Below are 21,325 nucleotides of genomic sequence, written 5' to 3'. Positions count from 1 at the left end.
GCAAGTATCAATAGATAATTTTTCACTGTTAAGGAATGCTGAGTCACCAGGACCAGGGCCAGTAGGGAATGCTGGATAACCCAATCTGGAAAAAGGAAAATGCTGTTTTATGAAGACCAGCACTGATGAGAAATCCTGCTTTAGAAAGACAGATGTGGGGTGAGAAGGTGCTCCTTACTCTCCAGTTCTCCAGGTAGGAACAGTGATTCAACCAGAACCACACCAATTAGGAATGCTGTCGCAGCAATAATGGCAGAGTCAAGGAAAGAAAGATGTCCTAAGGGAGTATCCCTCTGAAGAAAAGAACTGTATAAAGTAGTTGAACAAAGAGAGCAGAAACCTGTTTAAACACCTGTTTGGTGTTGCAGTAGTTGAGTGTACTCATGGCTCATCAGGTACAACGTCTAGTTCAGTTAAAAGTAAAATGTCAGCCTAGTCTTTACATAGTATTTCTCATTTCTCTACATCATTAGTACACAACATAATTTGGGAAATCAAGCCACTTCTAGGACCATATGGCACCTCATTTTCATGGAATGTCATGTAAAGGCTCTTGGACTACAGAGCTCCTGCCAAGTTACAAAGGTCATCCCAGGTTTAGTTTTTGTCATTTTCATGTCAAATTAAAGCATGACTAAACACTTTTTGAAATGAATTCTGTTCTTATTAAGTTTATTATATAAGCAAAATTAAGAATAATAATAGTACATTACAATCCTTGCTTAATGGTCTCTGTAAATCAGTTTGAAATGTATTCATTTGATTCCAAATATTGTTTGACTAAACGTGTTCAGCATGACTCTGTATAAGTTTTAAGCTCATTTGTAGGAAATGAGAACGGAACTGTAATTTATTTAAAGAATAACATTATTCTGCCCTACTGGGGATGGCCATCATCATTGTTTTCAATAACATTGCATTGTCTTGAATCTCAGTTTTGTTTCTTTGAGCTTTATTCAATAACGTTTATTCTTCCATTTGCACAAAATGGGGGAAAGTATTTTTGACTAAGCCCTTTGTGTTTGTACTGAACTTGACTTTGATGTGGATTCCTGTGGTTATATGGAGAGTGGGGAATGTGTGGGGCATAGGATCTGGGTTGACATCTGATTGATGTGCTTTTTGTATCTTCTAGATGTCCAGAATGGGCAGAGTTGCATATGCCTATGGTGCCAGAGAGACCTGCTAGTAGTCTAGGTAAGGAATGGGCACTCATACATCAAAAAGAAACTTTATTTGTTTGTAGATATATCTTTATTTTATTTGTTTATTTAATCATATCTGTTAATCACCTAGCCACAGTGGCTCCAGGCGATGCATAAAAAGGAGCTGCAAGAATATGCAGACATAACATGGCAAATGTCATCATACACAATAAAATGTAAACGTCCACTTATGTGATTACAATAGAACTGAACCACAACCTATTTCCCCAAAACCACTGTATTCCAGTGTACCGAACTATGCAATCACAATAACAAAAATACTGGTACATCAGGTATATCTTAAACACCTCACAGGTTTATTTAAGCCAAACGTATGTAGGCCCCTTACTTCGAGGGTCTGTATAGTATGACAGACTCTACTATTGTATAGGGTCACCTTACTTTAATTTTTAATCACTCATCAGTCCTATCTTTTTTAATAGAAATTTCTCTTTATAATAAAATCCATCATTAACTATTAGACTATGTTCATAAATTGCTATCAGAGATACCAATACTCATCCACTCCAAATGTTGGTAGTTGACCCGTCTGGTCATTCCCCGACACAGCTGTGTTTCGGACCTCGTCGTCCTTCTTCAAGGGGTGTTCTTCAGTATCTCCTTCCACAAATATTTTCACGGAGCCCGCTTTTATTTATTGGCTAGCTTCTTCTTTGTAAATCCACGACAGCCCCGTTGGGCTGCGTCTGCTCTTAAAATGCCAACTCCCTTCGGGAGTTGAGTGATGAGTGATTAAAAATTAAAGTAAGGTGACCCTATACAATAGTAGAGTCTGTCATACTATACAGACCCTCGAAGTAAGGGGCCTACATACGTTTGGCTTAAATAAACCTGTGAGGTGTTTAAGATATACCTGATGTGGATACAATAGAACTGAAACATAAATAACTGAAATGATAAAAAATGCAAACCAAACAATAATAACTGCAAAAACAATACAGCATACGAGTAATGCACCAAAAGTAGAGGCACGTTGGTCTAGAATTCCAACCAGCGTGCATATAAATGAAGGGCTGCCTGAAATAATGATTCTTAAGTGCACACCTGAACCTTTTTTCTGGCACAGAGCCAGGGGAAGAGAATTCCGTAGTGTATGAGTAATAAACATAAAAGTTCTGGCTCTGGTTTTAACCTATCTCCCTCCCTTAGCAGCTGGAAGGCATATTGTTTCTTCTTTATGAAGAAGAAATGTGCAACTCATTTTCCCATAAAAACAAAAAAAAACAAAACCTTGGGTGATCAAGAATTTTTACCTGGCCAGGTAAGTATGGGCACAGTGTCTTCTGTTCTAGAGTTTGTTTTCATTACCCCACTCCTGGTTTTCTTTTTCTTTTTTTATCTGACACTAGTGCTTAGTAAAGGCTTTTCTCACATAGAGGGGAATGAATAAGGTCCAGATATACCCTTTCTTGTGAGTACTAAAATTTTGACCAAAACTGGCCGAAGAGAATTTTCAGAAGGTGGCCCTGACTATGACCATTCTTGATGCAGATTGGAGGAATCATGTATATCCCTAATTAAGTGCAGTATAGTAAAATATTGACTCTATCAAACAAAGATGGACCTAGTGAAAGTAGCCCAAGCTCAGAGAGTACTGAACTCAGTTCTCCACCATATCTCCCAGTTCCTCCAGTCTACCTTTACTTTGAGGGGAGGGAAGGCAGGTGACCCAAAAGCAATGTAAATGCAAATGTTGTTGGAATGTTCCTTTTCATACTTTTAGTGGCAGAGGAGTCCATCAGCCCCTACTGCGAGACAGCACTCAGTAGAACCTTACAACCCCCAGAACAGAAGGTAAGGAGCTTCTATAATGGCACTTATAGAATGGGAATACTGTTTATAAATTATCAGTTTGTCTTATAATCGAAGGTGTCTCATATGTACTTTGGGCTGGATTCACTAAAAAAAATCAATATTCAGAAAAACTAGTGGGCAGCAAATTTATCCAGGGAATGTTACGTGTGTAACTTTTCACAGTTGTTCAGCAGGACTTACGCACACAAGTCTCCTGCTGAATATACCCCGGTAAAGCTATTTTTCCAACCAGACTTGTGTGCCTAACTTTGACCAGAGAGCGCTCAGTCTGTGCCCTCACTGGCTGAAGTTTAGCCCCGCCCCTGAACACCTCCACGGATACCCTTTTTTGTCTCTACATAAAGTTGCGCATGCAGAATTTATGTGGTTGGTGGGGGGAAATTTTTCAAAACTGCTTTTGAGCATATAATTCAAAAGTTATGCGCACAAAGGCTTTGGATATTGACCTTTAAGCTAGGATTGCCAACTGGCTTCAGATTTTCAAGACAGGTTGATACAGTCCTGGTTTTACCCCGCTGCATGCTGGGATTTATTCTGAATTCCCTATTCCACTCCCTAAAAAAAGCAAGGCTATAAGTACCTGTGTGCAGGGAAGTAAAACCAGGACTGGATCAACCTGTCTTGAAAATCTGGAGCCAGTTGGCAAGTCTATTCTAAGCTTTTTTCCCCTTAAACACAGAATGGGAGAACAGTCTTTATAGATAAGGCCCTTTGTGTATTGAAAATTCAAGGATGTAATTGTGTTAAGGGCATCATTTTTAAGGTATAGAAAATAGCTTTTGCATGTATTGCTACTTCCTTAATAAGGATATAGTTGTATTGCATACCAAACGAGCTGATATTCCCTGCTAGGGTGTAGAGATCTGTGTGTATTAATCTGCATTCTATAATATATGAAGAAGGGGAGAGAGGAGAGGGCAGGATTTATTACCTTTTAAATGTGTGCAAAAAATGAGATATGAACAGATGGTGGGGGAGGGGAAAGGGAACCATGTCACTGTGAGAGGAGAATTCAAACTGAATCTCATTCAACTCCCACAAAGATCGCAAAGAATCCAAAAGTGCAAGCATGCACATCTGGACCAGAGTTGATTCAAGCCAAGGAGAGCCATCAGACTCGGTAAGAGAAGTTCCCTGTTTTCTTATCTTTTCAATGGTCTTCCGCAGATCACAACATTGTAGAATGACTGTAGATCATATTGTAAGTTAGTATGCACTCCTGGAGTTGTTTCTGATGGTATAAGTGTTGTCTTCAGTATACTTGGATGAGAGAACTCTGTGATGAGTGAAGCAAGAGGCATTGTTCTATGTGGTCCAAGCTCTTTTGCAGAAACACCCTTCACCTGTATCATATTGCAAAGCAACTGTGTATTTCACTTTTGAGGTGCTTTATTAATGTTTGTGTTCCAAATGTAAATACAGTTGAGAAATGTGTTCCCTTGCTGAGTTGAGTAGATTAGTCCAACTGTTTAGTGGCACAAAGCAACACTATACATGTAATCAAAAGCAAAAAGCATATAAGCAAATTCATTAATCTAATGGACTAACTAGTGACTACCTACCTCCAGGATACTTGACAACATAGAAATGATGGGTTGATGATGCTAGTGGTGCACATCTCTGAAGAGTGCAAGACTGAGAAAAGCAAGTTTGCTTATCTGTAAATAGGGTTCACCTTAGAGATCAGGATGGATCAGTCATTATGTGTGAGTGATGTCCTCCGACAACACCAACATAGACCAATCACCCAAAACTCAGTAAATCTTTGCAATAAATTTTTAGAAAAATCAAAATGGCACCAATAGTCCCTGTCACATGGTAAGGGCAAAGGGCCATCAGTGCCATTTTGATTAGTAGCAGCCGATGGCCCGAAAGGGGGAGATCGCTCTCGGGACTCCGCTGGACCACCAGGGACTATCGGTAAGTCTTAGGGGGGTGATCGGGCAAGTCTTGGGGGGGCGAGAGGGGGGGATTGCAATTAATTAAATTTGAAGGGTTGGGGTGGGTTGGGGTTTTGTTTTGTTTTTTAATGTGCCCTTTCTCCCCCCCCCCCCCCCAAAAAAACCCAATAAGAAAACCACACAAAATTTCGTATGTTTTCCTATCATTTCATCGGCCCCCTGAAACGCAATGAAATAGGAAATATCCTATTTCGTTGCAAACGAATGCACATCGCTACTAAACACACCTCCTTTTTTTTTTAGCCAAAATAAAAAGTTAGCTGGTTAAGTGGCAGCGGCTGACCACAGATAAATGTTCAAACAGCACTGTTTAGGAAGTTAAGTCAAAACATAGCCGGATAAATGGTGTTGAATAATGACCTCCTTGTCTCTGCTGTACAGTTACTGTAACATTGGGGGAGGGGGGGTGCGGATGCAGATCTCACACACAAACTTCCTCATGTGAGCTAGGAGTCTCTTATTCAGCTCATCAGGAGAAGTGAAGTGAAGGGGGAAGTGTTTTGGAGAAAGGAAATGGTCTCTTTACATCATCGAGCCATGCAGTTGATCTTATTCCTGATAACCCTGGGTTACCAGTTATGAACAGAGGATACTTTAAATCTGAGCAAAATTCTAGAACTAAGGATTCTGAGTCCCTGCACCTTCACAGGAGAGGAATCTTGACAAATTTCAATCAAATGCTGACCAGGTGTCAGCCCTAAGTTCAGAGGTACGGTCAGTGGTAATTTTCCAAAGGCAAAAAAAAGAAAAAAGTTACCAGGCCTGGGCCAGCTGCATTTTTCCACCTTCCATTTTTTCCCAATGGGGGGGGAAACGAAGCGAGTTCAAAAAGGTTCCAGATCGGTGACAAAAAGTTCCTAGTTGGCAGCCTGGCACAATCTGACAGAAAATATTTATTTATTTATTTATTTATTTATTTAAATTCTTTTAATATACCGATGCTCAAGACCAGGTCTTATCGTACCGGTTTACAATAAACTAGGGGGGGTAAACCAGTTAACACTGAAAGCGAAAGTTACATTACAACAGGGAAAGTGGAACAGGGCTGTTAGAAAAAAAAGGGATAGATTAACGATTTCTAACTGGAGAGCAGCGCATGTAAGCAGAGAGCTATTGCTTACATGGTAAAAAATTATATACAATTTATTATATACAATTTATTATATACAATATACAATTATATACAAAATAGTCACTGCGTACAGTAGAGAATACGGTGTCTGGTGTGGAGGTGTTCCAGTTGAAAGTGAGCACAAACAGAAGCTTTTCTAAAATGTATTTGGTGGTACGACATGGGGGAGAAGGGGATTGGGCATGGGAATTCATGAACTCATCTACTCAGGATGATGGAGATGCAAAGAAGAAAACTTGGATAAGAAGCGATATGTATGATGTGGTTTCTAACCACGAATGCCGGTATAGAAAAACCCTAAATAAATAAATAAATGAATGTATGGCTGTCAGCTAGGAATTATAATTAACTGAGTGGATAGGAAAAACTGCTCAAACTGGATGGGCCAATTTATTTTTATTTATTTAACTTATTTAATTTTCTCCCTTTTTTTATACCATCTATCATCTGTGTAGGTGGTTTACAAATTTTACATACATAAAATTTTAAAATAAATAAAATACAATGCCAATACAAAATAGTTTAAAACATACAACATGAATAAGTGACTCTTGACCTTCCCCTCTAAACCCTCTTACTGCTTAACTCTTCAGCCCTGTCTCTTTACCTTTAGATATCATTATAAGCCTCCTTAAAAAGCCAATTAGTCTTTTTCTGATGCCATCTGTAATGCTACTATGTAATTTCATTATTTATTTGATGCACTTATCAAGGATGTCATAGAAGCCATCAGGGCTACAGTTAGCCACAGACAGCAGTACAGAAAGAATGAGAAGGGATATGATGGATGGTACAGGGATGTATTGCCTTGGGCAGTGCTGCTCAGCCTGAGCACTGGGACCCACACAAGCCCATTCAGGACCTTCCGGACGTTTTTGCTCCATAGAATTTAAAAAATGTAATAAGCCCCTGGTATTATGCTGTATTTTAATTTCAAGATTTAAATAAACCTAACATGTCCTGCCTAAAAATCCACCTTTTTGAGGCAGCTTCTAAGTCCAAAAATTAGTCCTCCCATAGCATGGCCTTGTTTCAGCCAGTTTCTATAATGATCAAGTTCCTGAACCTCATCCAAAACTCAGAGGACCTCTTACTTGTCTCGTCTGTGTGTCTTGACTAGATTGTAAGTTCCATGGTGCAGAGACTGTTTCTTAGAAATATCTGGAAAGCGCTGCATATGCCTTCTAGCGCTATATATATGAATTGTTATGGTAATAACTGGCTGTGGCTCTTTGAGACTCAGGGTGCTGCTAAAATAGCAAACTGAGAGACAAATGTTGAAATGTAATGTCACTGATCTGATGGAATCTCTGGTCCTCAGAAGTCCCCACAACAGGTGTCAAGGAGCTAAGCTGGTGAAGCCTTGAGAAAATAAGGAGGAGAGGGAGACCGTCGTAAACAGAGATCTTTTGGGATCTAGTACAACTCTGCCCCTCTCTTTCTATTACAGAGACAACACTGAAACTAACGGTGAAAAGAATACGGAGCAAGAGTGCAAGTTCCAGCTCATTGACTGGATTGTGCAAAATGAATTGGAAGGTTATTCCACGGTAGAAGTTCCCCAAACCAACAAGGACAGGTTCAGCCTCCCTGCTCACCTTTACCCAGACGAGGTCATGGAAGACTTAACAATATCTCCTTATGCCAGCTTCACTTCCCTCTCCGACTACTCACGCCCGGTGCTCAGCGGCTGGCTAGATAAGCTCTCTCCACAAGGGTAGGTCCAATGCAGATCTCTAAGGCTGGATGGAGTTTGTATTTCTCAGCCAGGGGAGTTCCAGAATCGGAACTGATAGTTTTGTTAAAGGAAATGATGTGATTGGATGGAAAAACCACTTGATCATGTTCATTTTATTTTTGGACTATCAGCCCTAGACATGCAGCTCTTTCCTGGTCAATATATTAATGTAGACATATATATTATGTAACAAATGTTTGAAATTCACAAAAAGCAGTCACAGTGAGTTCAATATTCAGTGCCACCTAAGTTCTAACTTAGCCAGATAAGTTTACAACTGCTATTCAGTTGTCCTAAAGTTAGCCAGATAAACTTTTCTGGCTCACTTTAAGAAATCAGAATACATTAAGTGGCGTGGCGGCACCACTGAATACCTCAACCAAGTTAGCTGAATAAGTTTATCTGGCTAGCTCGGGCAGCCAGATAGTGGCTGAATACGGACAACAAAGGGTCTAGGCATACAAAGAGCCAAGTTAGGGCTTATTTATGTGGTAGATCATCAGAAACAGACAAGACTGCAGCTTATACCATACATTGTACTAATGTCCTGGAAGTATCCATGACTGGGAGTTAATCATCGTGTTATTAGCACTGAGAAAAATCCCAGTGATGAATAGACCTAATGTCACATTACTCATCCTGATGCACCTCCTAAAGAAAAACTGCCAACATTGACTTCTTACAGTTAAAAATGCGTTGCTATGCTGTTCTGGTCAATGTCACATTATAATAAAATTTAGAACGCACAGTTTTTTATGTCTTGTGCAAACAAGTTCTCTGGGAAACTTTGAGTAGACTGTGCTACTTCTTGCTAATTTTCAAAGGGAATGTAAATATCCTATACAGGCCACCCACTTGTCTTTACCCAGCTCACTAATCACCTTTTATCAGAATAAGTCACCTTTTTAGAGAAAGTACAAACTTTTATTTATTCCACAAATATTGCTCTCTCAACAAATAAAATCACTCAAGAAACATCCCTTAATTTCTCATTCATACCAACATACCCCATTCACAGCTTTACCCCATTCAATTTGTGGAATAAATAAAAGTTTGTACTTCCTCTAAAAAGGTGACTTATTCTGATAAAAGGTGATTAGTGAGCTGGGTAAAGACAAGTGGTTGGCCTGTATAGGGTATTTACATTGTAATTGACAACAGGCGTTGGGCGGTTGTTTCATATTGTTAATTTTCAAAGGGAACCTGCCTGGGCAGTAGCTAGCAGCATAAAATCTCCAGTCAGTGAGGATGATTTTGTAATTGTGCAGGTAGGGGTAAAGTCTACGTGTAAGTTACATGCAGGGCATATCTTCTGCAGGTTAACTTATGTGCATGGAGGAAAAGCCTAGTGCTTAGAGTAGCGGCAGGCTGAGAACCAGGGAATCCAGGGCTCCATTCCTGCTGATGCACTCCTTATATTTACATTTACATTTATTAAACTCAACACAATGAAGGCCTGAGCAAAGAACAAAAATACATACATAATAAAATTAACATCATAAAATACAGTGATAATAAAAATACAAAATCATATAAAATTAACTTCAATTATAAAATTAACTTCAAGACACTCCATCATCCACTGCCTCAGGTACAAACTTCAGGCCCTATTTACTCAGCATTTTGCCCATAGACACAAAATGGGAGAAGACCTATACTCTAGGTATTGTATTGAGAACTGGGAAATACCGACAGTACCTGAATGTCACTCACCTTGAACGATCATGGAAAAGGTGAGAGCTAAATAAAGTAAATAAAGTTTCAACTCTGCCTCCCCCTTCCCCCGGGATTCCTCCCCTGAGTGCGTGTAAAAATCCAGGTGAAATCGGGTTATGCCTATAACCATGTATGAGCCCCGGGCTGTTTTAGAATAGTCATTTCCACACCTGTTAGTATGTTTTATCCCAGAAGTGGTTTTGAAAATTCATGCCCGAAGGTGCCGACGTGCTTTGTGCGCTTCAGCACACGATCCCGGGAAGGGCTCCTCGCCATCCGGCTGACAGTGCACGTGCCATGGAATGCCAGGCCGTGCGGGGGAAATTTTCAACCAGGTACCTAGCTGTGCACCCAAGGAGGTGACTTTGATATCTGTCCTCTAAAAGGGACTTTCAGCTCAGCCATTTGTAAAGACAGCTGGAAGGAAGTCTTCTCCTAAGAGGCCAGTTTTCAATGTCGTTTACCCTGCTAACATTTTCAATCCTCTGTTTTGTCCCTGATCAGCCAAGCACACAAACAGCAGGTGCAGAGTGTACGCGCCGTGTGCTTACTGCTGTAAACACTTGAAAAGCACTGCAGCTCAGCCAAATTCAGATGGGTCAGGCTCAATCACAATCACAAACCACTGGAATAATAATTAGGGATGTGCTTTTGTTTGTAACTTATGTGGTTTCCTGTCATCTTTTAAATAAAATGACAAAAAGCCCACAAACCTTTTTTGGTTTTGATTTTCGTGCACCCATTTTGATGTAATGTGCAGTAAAAAAACGAATCAAATGAAAAAATTATGCAAAACAACATTTAAAAAAATCAAAATAAACTAAAAAAAATGAAACAAAAAAATAAAATAAAATGAAATTTGTTGCCACGTACAGCCCTAATAATAATAATGTAAGACACCAAAATCTAACACACTAATTCCCAAATCTGTCCTGGGGGACCCCCAGCCAGTCAGGTTTTCAAGATATATGTGCAATGAATATGCATGAGATAAATTTGCATACAACGGAATGTTGTGGATATCCTGAAAAAAATCCAACTGGCTGGAGGTCCCCCAGTTGTTCGGGAACCACTGATCTAGTATTGTTAGACATAGCCTTAACTCATTGCATTCCTTGGTGCCTTAACTTTTCATTTCAGCTCTTTGGAGGCTCCATGCTGCAATGCTAAGGATACCTAACAATTCAATCACTAAGAGCTCTCACCAATCTGTTCTGTCCTTGTCTCTTTAGCATATGCCATTTTCAGTGCAGACAAGACAGCGGTCCTTACTTAGGCACAGATCAGATAGCAAAGATAGCTGGATAAACTTATCTGGCTAACTTTGGAGGCATATTCAATAGTGCAGTCACTTTATTGAATATAGACAGCTTTAAAATTAGCTGGCTAACTTTAGGGCAGGTCTTTGTCCTGACCAGGCTTAGCCAGTTAAGATATCGAGCTAACTGAATGTTGGCTTACTCAGCTGGCAAACTAAGGGCTGGATTTACTAATACCCCTAAACTTAGCTGGCTAAATTCTAGCTGGCTGTCTTATTAACCGGCTAGAACATAGCTGGATAAGTACCCAAATATTCATATAGTCAGCTAACTTCTTAATTAGCTGGCTAAATATTTTCGAATATGGACCTAGACAGTTGCCAAAGCTGTTAACTAGCTTGAGGAGAAGTAGGAGTTTAGCTCCTAGGGCCTCAGAAACTGAGCTTCAAACAAGGGCCTTGTTGTTTTCCTATAAAATTTGGGCCCTGGAATCTTATGGAAAAAAAACCAAAATCAGTTTTTGTCTTTTGTTTTTTGCTTCTTAAAATTTGATCTGCAAGTGTTATAGAGCAGATTTCTTTTGTCTCTGGTAGGAATTATGTTTTCCAGAGAAGATTTGTCAAATTTGATGGAAAGAAATTAATGTATTTCAGCAATGACAAGGTGAGAAAAATGAGATTATCTATTTCTTTCAGGTTGCAAGAGATAAATTAGCATGGAGTGGAGACAGTGCATGCAAATCTCACTCATGCACAGGGCTTAATTTGTGGGGGGAACAGATTCAGGCAAGAGGTTAGGGCAGCAGGAGTGTTCGGCTCCAGCCCCTCCCCTTCAGGCAGCCTGCAGGGAAGAGGAAGAGAGGTTGTTACCCTGGAGCAGACAGAGCAGAGAAGAGTCACTCTGTTCCCTTAGCTAGCCCCTATCGTCTTGTTGTATAGGGAATAGGAGGGGGAAGCGGTGATACTGAAGCAGAGACTGCAGCGCAAAGAATAAGTACAAAAGGGGTTGAATGAGCACAGGTTTGAAACTTATGAGTAGCAGTGCAGGCTTCATGGCTTTGATGGTTAGTTCTACAGATCATAAGTTTCAAATTTGTGTTCGTTCAACCTCTTTTGGTCTCTGTTACCCAGGTCTTAATTTATGGCAGAACAACCCAGAATGGCCTTCTGCCACCTTTTGTTCTGGGATTTTCTGGGTGGAAATCAGTTCTAGATCCCCTTGCAGAAAAGAGCAAAGCCAGTGATGGCATTGATCACTTCTGGCTCCCCGGGCCCTAGAGGAAGCAGAGCAGAGTGTGTTCAAGTTGCTTTGCCTTGAGACGGGCGCAGCTACATGGCCTCGATGTTTGCACAATATCCTGGCACAGTTGAGGATGCCACAAGGGAAAACGGCCAAGATCAAAGAGGCAGGAGGCGAATGCCTAGCAGCCCCACTGTGTGCTCATGTATAAGTTTGAGAGCAAGTGAGGAGAGAGAGAGAAGAAAAACCTGACCTGGGACCCTCCCCCTCGCACAGGGTCAAATCCATCTCTTGCCCATTTCCCCCACTCCACTCCTCGTCCACCCTGGCCCCCTTCCTGCTCCTCAGTCCCACTTCATCTTTGTCGACAAATTCATTGCAGATATCTTTAAAGCCAAACTTGCTAGGGGTCCCCCAGGACAGACTTGGGAATTATTGCTCTACCTCTTTTAGTCTTGCTGAGATCAGCGATGCAATGTTGGGCTGTCTGCTAATGTCCCTTAATTTTGAGGAAGGTGGTCACACTAAACCATTAAGTATGCTTGGTGGGGGGGGGGGGGCAGATAAGTTACGATGAGTCTGGGGAGTGCCTTCTACTGAGGGGGACATGGAATTGGGAGCAGAGGGGCTGATTTTTTTAAAAGGGGGATTTGGGTAGGGGTTGGGGGTGGGGTGCCAGCATGTGACTTATAAAGTTTATTTTTCCTACTGTATTCACTTCTGAGCTGCATCTAGAGATGGTGGAAAGGTGGGCAGGGGGTCTCTCAAGATCCATGAGTGGGTCTTTCACATTTAGGGGCACTATTTTTCGCCTCTTGGCCCTTTAAGCACCAGGCCAGGAGCATCGGGATGCGCATTATGCATGCAAGCAGCTCGTTTCCATACCTGCATTATTTTGCCAAAAATATCACGCAATAATGCCTTAATAAGCTTTTTTCACAAGATAAATGCTTATTGCGGCTTATTAAATGAACCCCTTAAATTGTAAGCCTTCTGGGGCAGGGACCTAACTTCTGTACCTGAGCTCAGATTTGGAAAGATGAGTCATTAAATCCAAAATCAAAATCCAATGTTAAATGCAACTCCTCTTCTGAATCATTACAGGAAGTGTATCCGAAAGGAGTGATCCCGTTGGCTGTAATTGAGATGGTTCGGCCTGCCAAAGAGAACAAGTTTGAAGTTGTAACAAGTCATAGAATTTTTGTCTTTCGAGTCGAGAATGAAGGTGAGAAAAACTACAAACTGCCTTTTTACTTTATTTCCTTACCTGTCCTCTAAGCATTTCCTCTGCCACATCTGCCTCCTGCCCTCTCCTAGTCACGCCTTCAGATATTTCCACAAAGTCAGAAAGCTCCAAAGAAGGAAAGAGGAATGTCTAAGGTGACCCTTCATGCTGTGTGCAATGAGCTGGATGAGTCTCGGAAGTCTGGAACCCAGCACCTGGGTCTGACTTGCAGACAGAGAACCAAATTTGAGCCAGAACCAGTGCCGGTCTCCCTGTATTAGATCATGGTGTATGCCACGTGGCTCAGTTGAGTGTCTTATGGAATATATCAAGGTGCATAAACATAATCCACTTGGAAGTTCCTGAAAAGAAGAATAGAAGTAAAAATTAAAAATAAATGTTATGTGTGTGTGTGTGTAATCCCTGGGTGGTATAAAACCCAGATACTGGACCCTAAAGGAACCTAATCAAGGATTTGATCCTACTTGCAACAGTTCTCCAAGATTAGCTTACATTTCTCATTGGTCCAGGGCTCCTGGTGGGGAGAAGCTTAGCTTGAAGGCCCTTTTGTATGTGTCACAAATACACAGCCCCTTAGGTCCCTCGGTATACAGCACTAATAATCTCTAAAGTCTATGACAGCAATAAACACACTGGAAGCTGAGTGGTTTTCAATTTCTTTTACTGCTAATTAATGAAATGGATGAAAATGTAATGTTTACAGCCTTTTGATGTTAAATGCAATTGATTTACAGGTTACAATTAATACATTTGTGACCTTACTCTTCCAGTAAAAGTCTTTAGAATAGGAAATTCCTTAATGATTTAGCTCTTTCATCTTTACCATTCATCAAATTGAAGAAAGTGTAAGCCTTCTCCCAATTTTTCAGATTTCTAGCAGATTCTTCCCATTGTGTAATAGTCAGATTGATAGTCCCAATTACTTAACAAAATGACAAGTTCCAATTTTTATACCTCTTACGAAGTCTTTTCTATTCTTTTAGATCTGGTTAAGGTTCAGACAGCATAGCTGGGCTTAAAAACGGTTTGGACAAGTTCTTGGAGTAGAAGTCAATAAACAGTTATTAATCAAGTAAATTTAAGAAATAGCAACTGCTTATAACTGTGTGATAGCAGCATGGGATCTGTTTACTGTTTTGGATCTCACCAGGCTTGGTCACTGTTAGAAACAGGATACTGGGCTTGCTGGACCATCGGTCTGACCCATTATGGCATGTTCTTATGTTCTTATCTCTTTCTGGCAACACCAAGTTGGCACTCTCCTCCCAAGTGTAACATCCTTGAGTCAGTAGTAAAAATACTCTTGAAAAATATCTTAACTCCTTCTCTCTGGCAATGGATGTGAATCCATTCCTTTGCAATGAACACCAGGTGAAAGGCACCTCTTCCTCCGAATAAACAAAATCTGAGTCTCTGGGTCCTGGCGTCCTCAGTCAATAAAACACAGACAAATCTCTTAATAGAAAAGGGGAACCAAAGAGAGAAAGGAAGAGTGGACAAAAACTTTCCTTCTCCAGAAACAAAAGGTCTGCAAAACTCTGGATGAAAAACAGGGCCAAGACACTCTGTTTCCAGCCTTCTTTACCCAGGTCTCTGTGAAGAAGACCCTCAGAGTTTTTTGCCCACAAAAATAATCAAAAGAGACACTGCACAAACAGGACTGTCCCTCAGAAGGGGAACTGTGGAAAAATGGAACTAAGAATCCACACCCTAAGATGGTGGCAGGAGTATATATACTGCAAGAGCATACCATCTGCTGCTCCCACTTGGGGGCGTGATAACCCCACCTCTATTCACTAATCTCTCTGATCCTCCCCCAGAAAGTTAGTACACTCCTTCTGGTAAGGAAAACCAAAGTTTCCTTGCATGTGTATTTTATAAAGCACAGTGATGCCTACTGAACATTTTCTGGAGAGTATGGTGATGGCAAAAGCCAGAAAGATACTTGCATGGATAGGGAAAGGAAAGGTCAGCAGAAAAAAGGAGGTGACATTGCCCCTCTAAAGTCCCTGGTGAGACCTCATTTAGAATACTTTGTACAATTCTGGTGGACCCCCCCCCACACCTTCAAAATGATATAGGCTGAACCGAGTTGATCCACAGAATGGCTACTAAAATGATCAGTGGTCTTCATTCTCAAGCATATGGGGACGGACTTAAAGATCTAAACATGTATACCCTAGAGGAAAGGTGGGATAGGGGATGTGATAGAGATATTTAAATGCCTCCAAGATATCAGGAGGTGAACTTCTTTCAATGGAAATGAGGCTCTGGACTTAAGGGGTCATGGGACAAGGGTGAAAGAGGATAAACTCAGGAGTAATCTAAAGAAATATCTCTTTACAGAGAGGATGGTGAATGCATGGAACAGCCTCCCAGTGGAGGTGGTGGAGACATGGACAGTATCTGAATTTAAGAAGGCATGGAATAAACACCGAGGACCTCTGAGGGAAGGGTAGGGATTTTAGAACTGAGCAGTTGCTGGGGATGGGTAAGCTAGATAGGCTGTATGGTCTTTTTCTGCCCTTTGTTTCTATGTAAAATATTTTTTACCATACAATGACCTTATAACAGAAATCATCAATAACTGTAATTTATAGAATAGCATACAAAAGTCCCTTTTTCTACTTGAAGTTTGTTTCATCCCACCCACATCACGAACAAAAGTCCTAGTGGCCATTTAGCAAAGTGAATTGTGGAGTTCCTCTCTCTTTGACCTTATGCTTCTTTTTGCATTTCATATTTTCTTTTTCTTGTTTTAAAGAGATCCCCAGGCATAGAACAGCAAACAGCTTCTCTGTGACCTCTTGTACACAATATCAGTGGCCGTGTGGCACCAGCAGCCTTGCATCGTCCTTGTAGTAATTGAGAAAATCAGTCAGCATAGCAAGAAAACTACAGGGCCGCCGGCACTTTGCAGCTCGTATGTAGGGAGCAGGAGATCATGGGAGAAGGGGCAGCAAGGGTATAGATAGACTGACTTCTCAGAATGACAGTGGCATTCTGATTTAGTCCACCAAATCCCTCAGCTAAATCCTTTGGCACCCTTTTTTCTTTGTCTACCGCAGCTTTTCCTCCATAGATCATTATAAGGGAGACATTGAAAGCATTTAATGCTTTCAATCTGGAAGTTAAGGACTCAATCTGAACCTCTGAGATCTGAAAAATGGAGACCGTTGCAATTTCTGGATACTATCCTTCAATAATTCTGAAAAAAAATCTAACACTCACTGCTTCTCCTCTTTTCCTGCCTCTCCTGCTCACAGCCTCTCTTCTCCCCTTCCTTCTTCTCAACTGCTCCTCCTCGGAATTATTTTCATGTTTCATGCTCCCTCCATCCTGTTCATTTCTTATCTTCCTGTCTTTTTCTGCAGCTCAGAGGAGCGAGTGGTGTACAACTCTTCAAAGCAAGGTGAAGGAACACCGCTTGGTATTCCCTCGGTCACGCTGTGGCTCCAGCGCACACACTCAGAAGTCTGGCTACCTGGAACTGAAAGGTTATAAATCCAAAGTTTTCACAGTTCTCAGCATGCACGAGTTGTGGCTCTACAAAAATGAGCAGGTGAGGAGGTGGAGCATGATGTGAGTGGGAACCCTCTGCCAGATCTGAGAAAAGGCTAAAGAGGTTTTTCTTTCTTCTGTCAAAAGACAATAATTTGGTTCATTCTACTTCCCTATCCACTGGTCCTATGATGCTTTTGGAAATGGTAAGAGGGGTTGGAGCCTTCCAATGAGAGGGATATTCCTTATTATGTTATGATTCACAGGCACAATCGATGCTCTCAGATGTCTTTGGATGCACTTTTTCCTAAAGGATTTTCCTTTCCAGGTATTCCTCATTAATGCAGGGAAAAATTAGTACATTCACTTTTGTTTCTGCTCGCCAACTGATTTTGATCCTAAAAGATTATGAAGAAAGTGGGTTTCCCATGAATACTAGGATTAATTCCATTTTCTGAGGACAAGCAGGATGGAAGTCCTCACATAAGGGAGACATAATCTGATGGAGCCTGGCATGGAAGTTTCTAGAACTTTTACTAATCCTCTTTGAGCATGCTCCGGCATGCATTTTACCATGCATCCATGTGGGGTCTCCTAAGTCTCCTCTTTTCTGTGAAACCCATATTTTCACAACAAAGTTTCTCTCTCTCTCTCTATTTTCTCCTGCTGGAGGTTTTCAGCTGTTTTTGGCTGTTTTTTTCAGAGTTAGGATTGTGCGGTTCATGCGGGGTTCCCCCAGATCTCCCCTCTAGAATCTTAAATCCAAGTCACCCCTGCCCTCCAGGTACCCTTCCAAATTCCTTGAGTTCAAATTGTTCTCACCAAGGATGCATCCTCCTTGGGCTGGGGAGCCCATGTAAATAGGCTTAGCACCCAGAAGCTGTGGTCTGCCCAGGAACATCTTTGTCAGATCAATTTTCTGGAGTTCCAGGCAATCAGGTACATGCTGTGGGCTTTCAGAGATCAGCTTCCAACAAAATTGGACAACCAGGTGATGATGTACTACATCAACAAGCAGGGAGGTATGGGCTCATATCTCCTGTATCAAGAGGAGGTCCAGATATGGTCCTGGGCCCCGTCCCATGGCATGGGGCTTAGAGCAACATATCTGGCTGGAATGGAGAACAGGATAGCAATTTCTGATCTTCTACCTCTGGGGAAGCTCAGATGTGGATCTGTTCATGGACCGATGGAACAGGAAGGTTCCTTGGTTCTGTTCCATGTACAGGACGCATGGCAAGCTAGCTTCAGATGCCTTTGCTCTACATTGGAGCCAGGGCCTCCTGTGTGCGTATCCTCCAGTTCCACTGATAATGAAACCTTTGAAGCTCAAGGAGGACAGAGGGACTATGGTACTCATAGCCCCTTGTTGGCAGAGGCAACTCTGGTTTCCACTCCTTCGGGAGATGTCCTTCCAGAAACCAGTCAGACTGGGGACTTTCCCAGATCTTATCACCCAGGATCAGAGAAGGTTGCAATTTCCCAATCTTCAGACCCTATTACTCACAACTTAGATGCAGAGAGGTTAACTTTGCAACTCCTCAGTATATCGGAAGATGTGTCTACTGTCCTTGTAGCTTCCAGAAAGCCTTCCACCAAAAAGTTCAACAGACTGGATGAGGTTTTCTGTGTGGTGTGAGCAAAAGACCATAGACCCTTTCTTCTGCTCAACACAAAAACTACTTAACTACCTTCTACATCTCTCTGACGCTGGTCTCAAGACAACTCTGTTAGGGTTCATCTGAGTTCAATTGGCACATATCACCACAGTGTAGAGGATAAGCCCATCTCTGTACAGTCTATAGTTGTACATTTCATGCGGGGTCTGCTTCAGTTGAAGCCTCCCCTAAAGCTCCCACTGTGTCACGGGACCTCAATGTGGTTTTAGCTCAGCTGATGAAAGCTCCTTTTGATCCACTGTGCTCCTATGTCCTGAAGTACCTGACCTGGAAGGTTGTATTTTTGGTGGTGGCCACTTAAGCATGCAGAATTGGTGATATCCAGGCCTCAGTGACTTATCCACCTTTCACTAGGCTTTTTCATGATAGGGTGGTCTTGCGCACACACCCTAAGTTCTTCCTAAGGTGGTATCAGACTTCAATATTAATCAGTCCATCATCCTGCCAACATTTTTTCCCAGGCCCTATTTGCACCATAGCAAACCATCCATGCACAGTTTGGACTGCAAGAGATACTTAGCCTTCTGTCTGGAGTGGACAGAAGCCCATAGACAATCCACCCAGCTTTTTGTTTCTTTTGATCTGAATAGACTGAAGATCGCTTTCCAATTGACTAGAAATCTTCATCTTCTGTTAATGCTAGACTGGATTGCATCTTGGGGGTCATGCCAAGGCTCACTCTGTTAGATCCATGGTAGCATCAGTAGTCAAGTTGTGAGCAGTCCCCCATGGAGGAGATCTGCAGAGTTGCGATGTGGAGTTCCAACCACTCATTCATATCACATTACTATTTGAATAGGGATGGCCAAAGTGACAGCAGGTTTGGTCTATCTGTCTTTCAGAACTTGTTTGACGTTTAAAACCTAACTCTGTTCCCATTAAGGCCTGTTATTTCCATTTGGGATGCCCCCGTCCTGTTAACAACAAAATGTTGTTGCTGTTGTGCCCATTAGCACACATTTTGTTGTCCTTGTTTTTGTTGAGGGGGCCGCCTATAGCTAGGGATTCACCCATGTGTGAGGCCTGCAATCCTGCTTGTTCTCGGAGAAAGCAGAGTTGCTTACCTGTAACAGGTGTTCTCTGAGGTCAGCAGGATATCAGTCTTCACAAGACCCACCCACCTCCCCATGGAGTTGGGTCTCCACTTCATGGGTTTTATTTCTTTATTATTTTCTTCTTAATTCTATGTAATAAGACTGAGGGGATCCCATGCCAGAGCATGTTCAGAGAGGCTTAGTCAAAGTTCTAGAAACTGTGACATAAGTTTTCTGTGCTGGGTTCCATTGGATGATGTCACTGACATCCTGATGTCCTTGGAGAACACCTGTTACAGGTAAGCAATTATGCTTTTCTAAGATTTGTGAACATGTTTCCTCTTTTAAACTTTACCACACCACTTACTTCCTTGGATCTCTTTGAACATATATTAGTATCAATCTAAATAAAGCAGCATTTCCTTCATTTTAACTCTATTTTTTTCTTCCCCACCCTTTATTAATTTTTCTCCCATGTCCTCTCTTCCTCCCCAATGAAGTATTGGATGAGGCAGATATCCTAGCTGGCCAAGAGCAGGAATGGAACCACTCTCATGGTTGATCAGTCCAATAGTTGCTATTGACCCATAATGCCTGCCCATGCCTCTGACCATCCAGGGCCTGTGCAAGAGTATTTAGCGACCTATATGAACTTTTGGTCATGCCACCTCACCCCCCCCCCCACCTTACCAATTGGTGGCAGCTACAGCATAGTGCTCCCTTCTTTGTGGTATTGGCTCTGGCACAGCCCCCCTTTATGCCTCGTGCTGTTGGTGTTTTGTCACTTCTAAAATATTGGTGCTCCAGGTGACCACCTAGTGGAAGCACTGACCCTGTGTGCATCCATCTGCCCTCCCTGTTGGGGGTCCAACCATATGACCTCTGTGACACATCCAAACACCAATGGTCTTAAATGCTGGAGAACTTAATTAAATTTTATGCAAAAACACACTGTGTACTCACCATGCCACGGAGCCATACCACACATCATTATTTCCAATATTTTTTTTCAACAGTTTGATATTGTGGATTGTCGCTTTATATAACAGAAAATGCTAGTATAATGCCCAAAACCAGTCAATATCCAGATGAGGTTGTTTGGGCTTGCTATTTGCAATTAATCAAGAGAAAACCTTTCGCTTGAGGTACTTTAGAGTCAACATGTTCTCTAGACTGTATATCTCCTCTTTCATACAGAAATTCATGTACTTTTTCAGCATCACCTTATTCACAGGATTTTGCTAATTGTAATATCCACACGTTCTGCCCTGATCAATTCCAACCTCTTCACTTGCCAGTACCTTGTTTTGTCTGAATAGATGAAGGGAGCTAAAGGTTGTGTGCTGTACTCTTCACAAGGTTTGAAAGCTTTGATGTTGTGGTTTAACTTGCATGCCTGGCTTCCAGATTTAACCAAGGTCACACTGTGTTTTGATTATTTACAGTTCTTTAAAATGGGTATCGGAATTTCTGTGATTGAGATGCAGGGCTCCACCATCCGAGATGCTCGGAACAAGACTTTTGAACTCATCACCTCACAGAAGATCTTTAGGTAATCAGCAGATGAAGGAGCCATGCTCCTCTTCCTCATCCCTTCCACACCTCCATTCCTTCCCCTGGTGTTTTATTCCCCCGGCTCTTTTTTCTTTTTCTTTTTAAATCTCACTTCCATCCTCCAGAAATCCTCAACATTTCATCTATTCCCTTCCCTCTTTCACAGATTCTTGGCCATTTTTCTTCCTCTTCCTCTCTCTAGGTTTATCGGTGTTTAGCACCCCT

The 21,325-nt window shown here is 41.6% G+C and overlaps 1 protein-coding gene across 9 annotated transcripts in view; it reads left to right on the top strand.

Annotated features, from left to right (window-relative positions):
- Window positions 1-21,325, top strand: part of ARAP3 (ArfGAP with RhoGAP domain, ankyrin repeat and PH domain 3) — a 125,101-nt gene that overhangs the window by 41,006 nt on the left and 62,770 nt on the right. For all 9 annotated transcript variants that reach the window (XR_003853334.1, XR_003853333.1, XR_003853335.1 and 6 more), the window contains 8 exons: window positions 1,136-1,197; window positions 2,950-3,020; window positions 4,085-4,161; window positions 7,585-7,851; window positions 11,441-11,510; window positions 13,191-13,311; window positions 16,707-16,894; window positions 20,992-21,098. Coding sequence is in view for 4 of the 9 variants with exons in the window: in XM_029583254.1 (XP_029439114.1) it covers window positions 1,136-1,197; window positions 2,950-3,020; window positions 4,085-4,161; window positions 7,585-7,851; window positions 11,441-11,510; window positions 13,191-13,311; window positions 16,707-16,894; window positions 20,992-21,098 (963 nt within the window). In the remaining 5 variants the exon portion in view is untranslated. The remainder of the gene's footprint in view (window positions 1-1,135; window positions 1,198-2,949; window positions 3,021-4,084; window positions 4,162-7,584; window positions 7,852-11,440; window positions 11,511-13,190; window positions 13,312-16,706; window positions 16,895-20,991; window positions 21,099-21,325) is intronic.

The sequence above is a fragment of the Rhinatrema bivittatum genome, chromosome 18 (genome assembly GCF_901001135.1).
Source record: "Rhinatrema bivittatum chromosome 18, aRhiBiv1.1, whole genome shotgun sequence".
Lineage (NCBI taxonomy): Eukaryota > Metazoa > Chordata > Amphibia > Gymnophiona > Rhinatrematidae > Rhinatrema > Rhinatrema bivittatum.
This window is presented reverse-complemented; position numbering and strand designations above follow the sequence as displayed.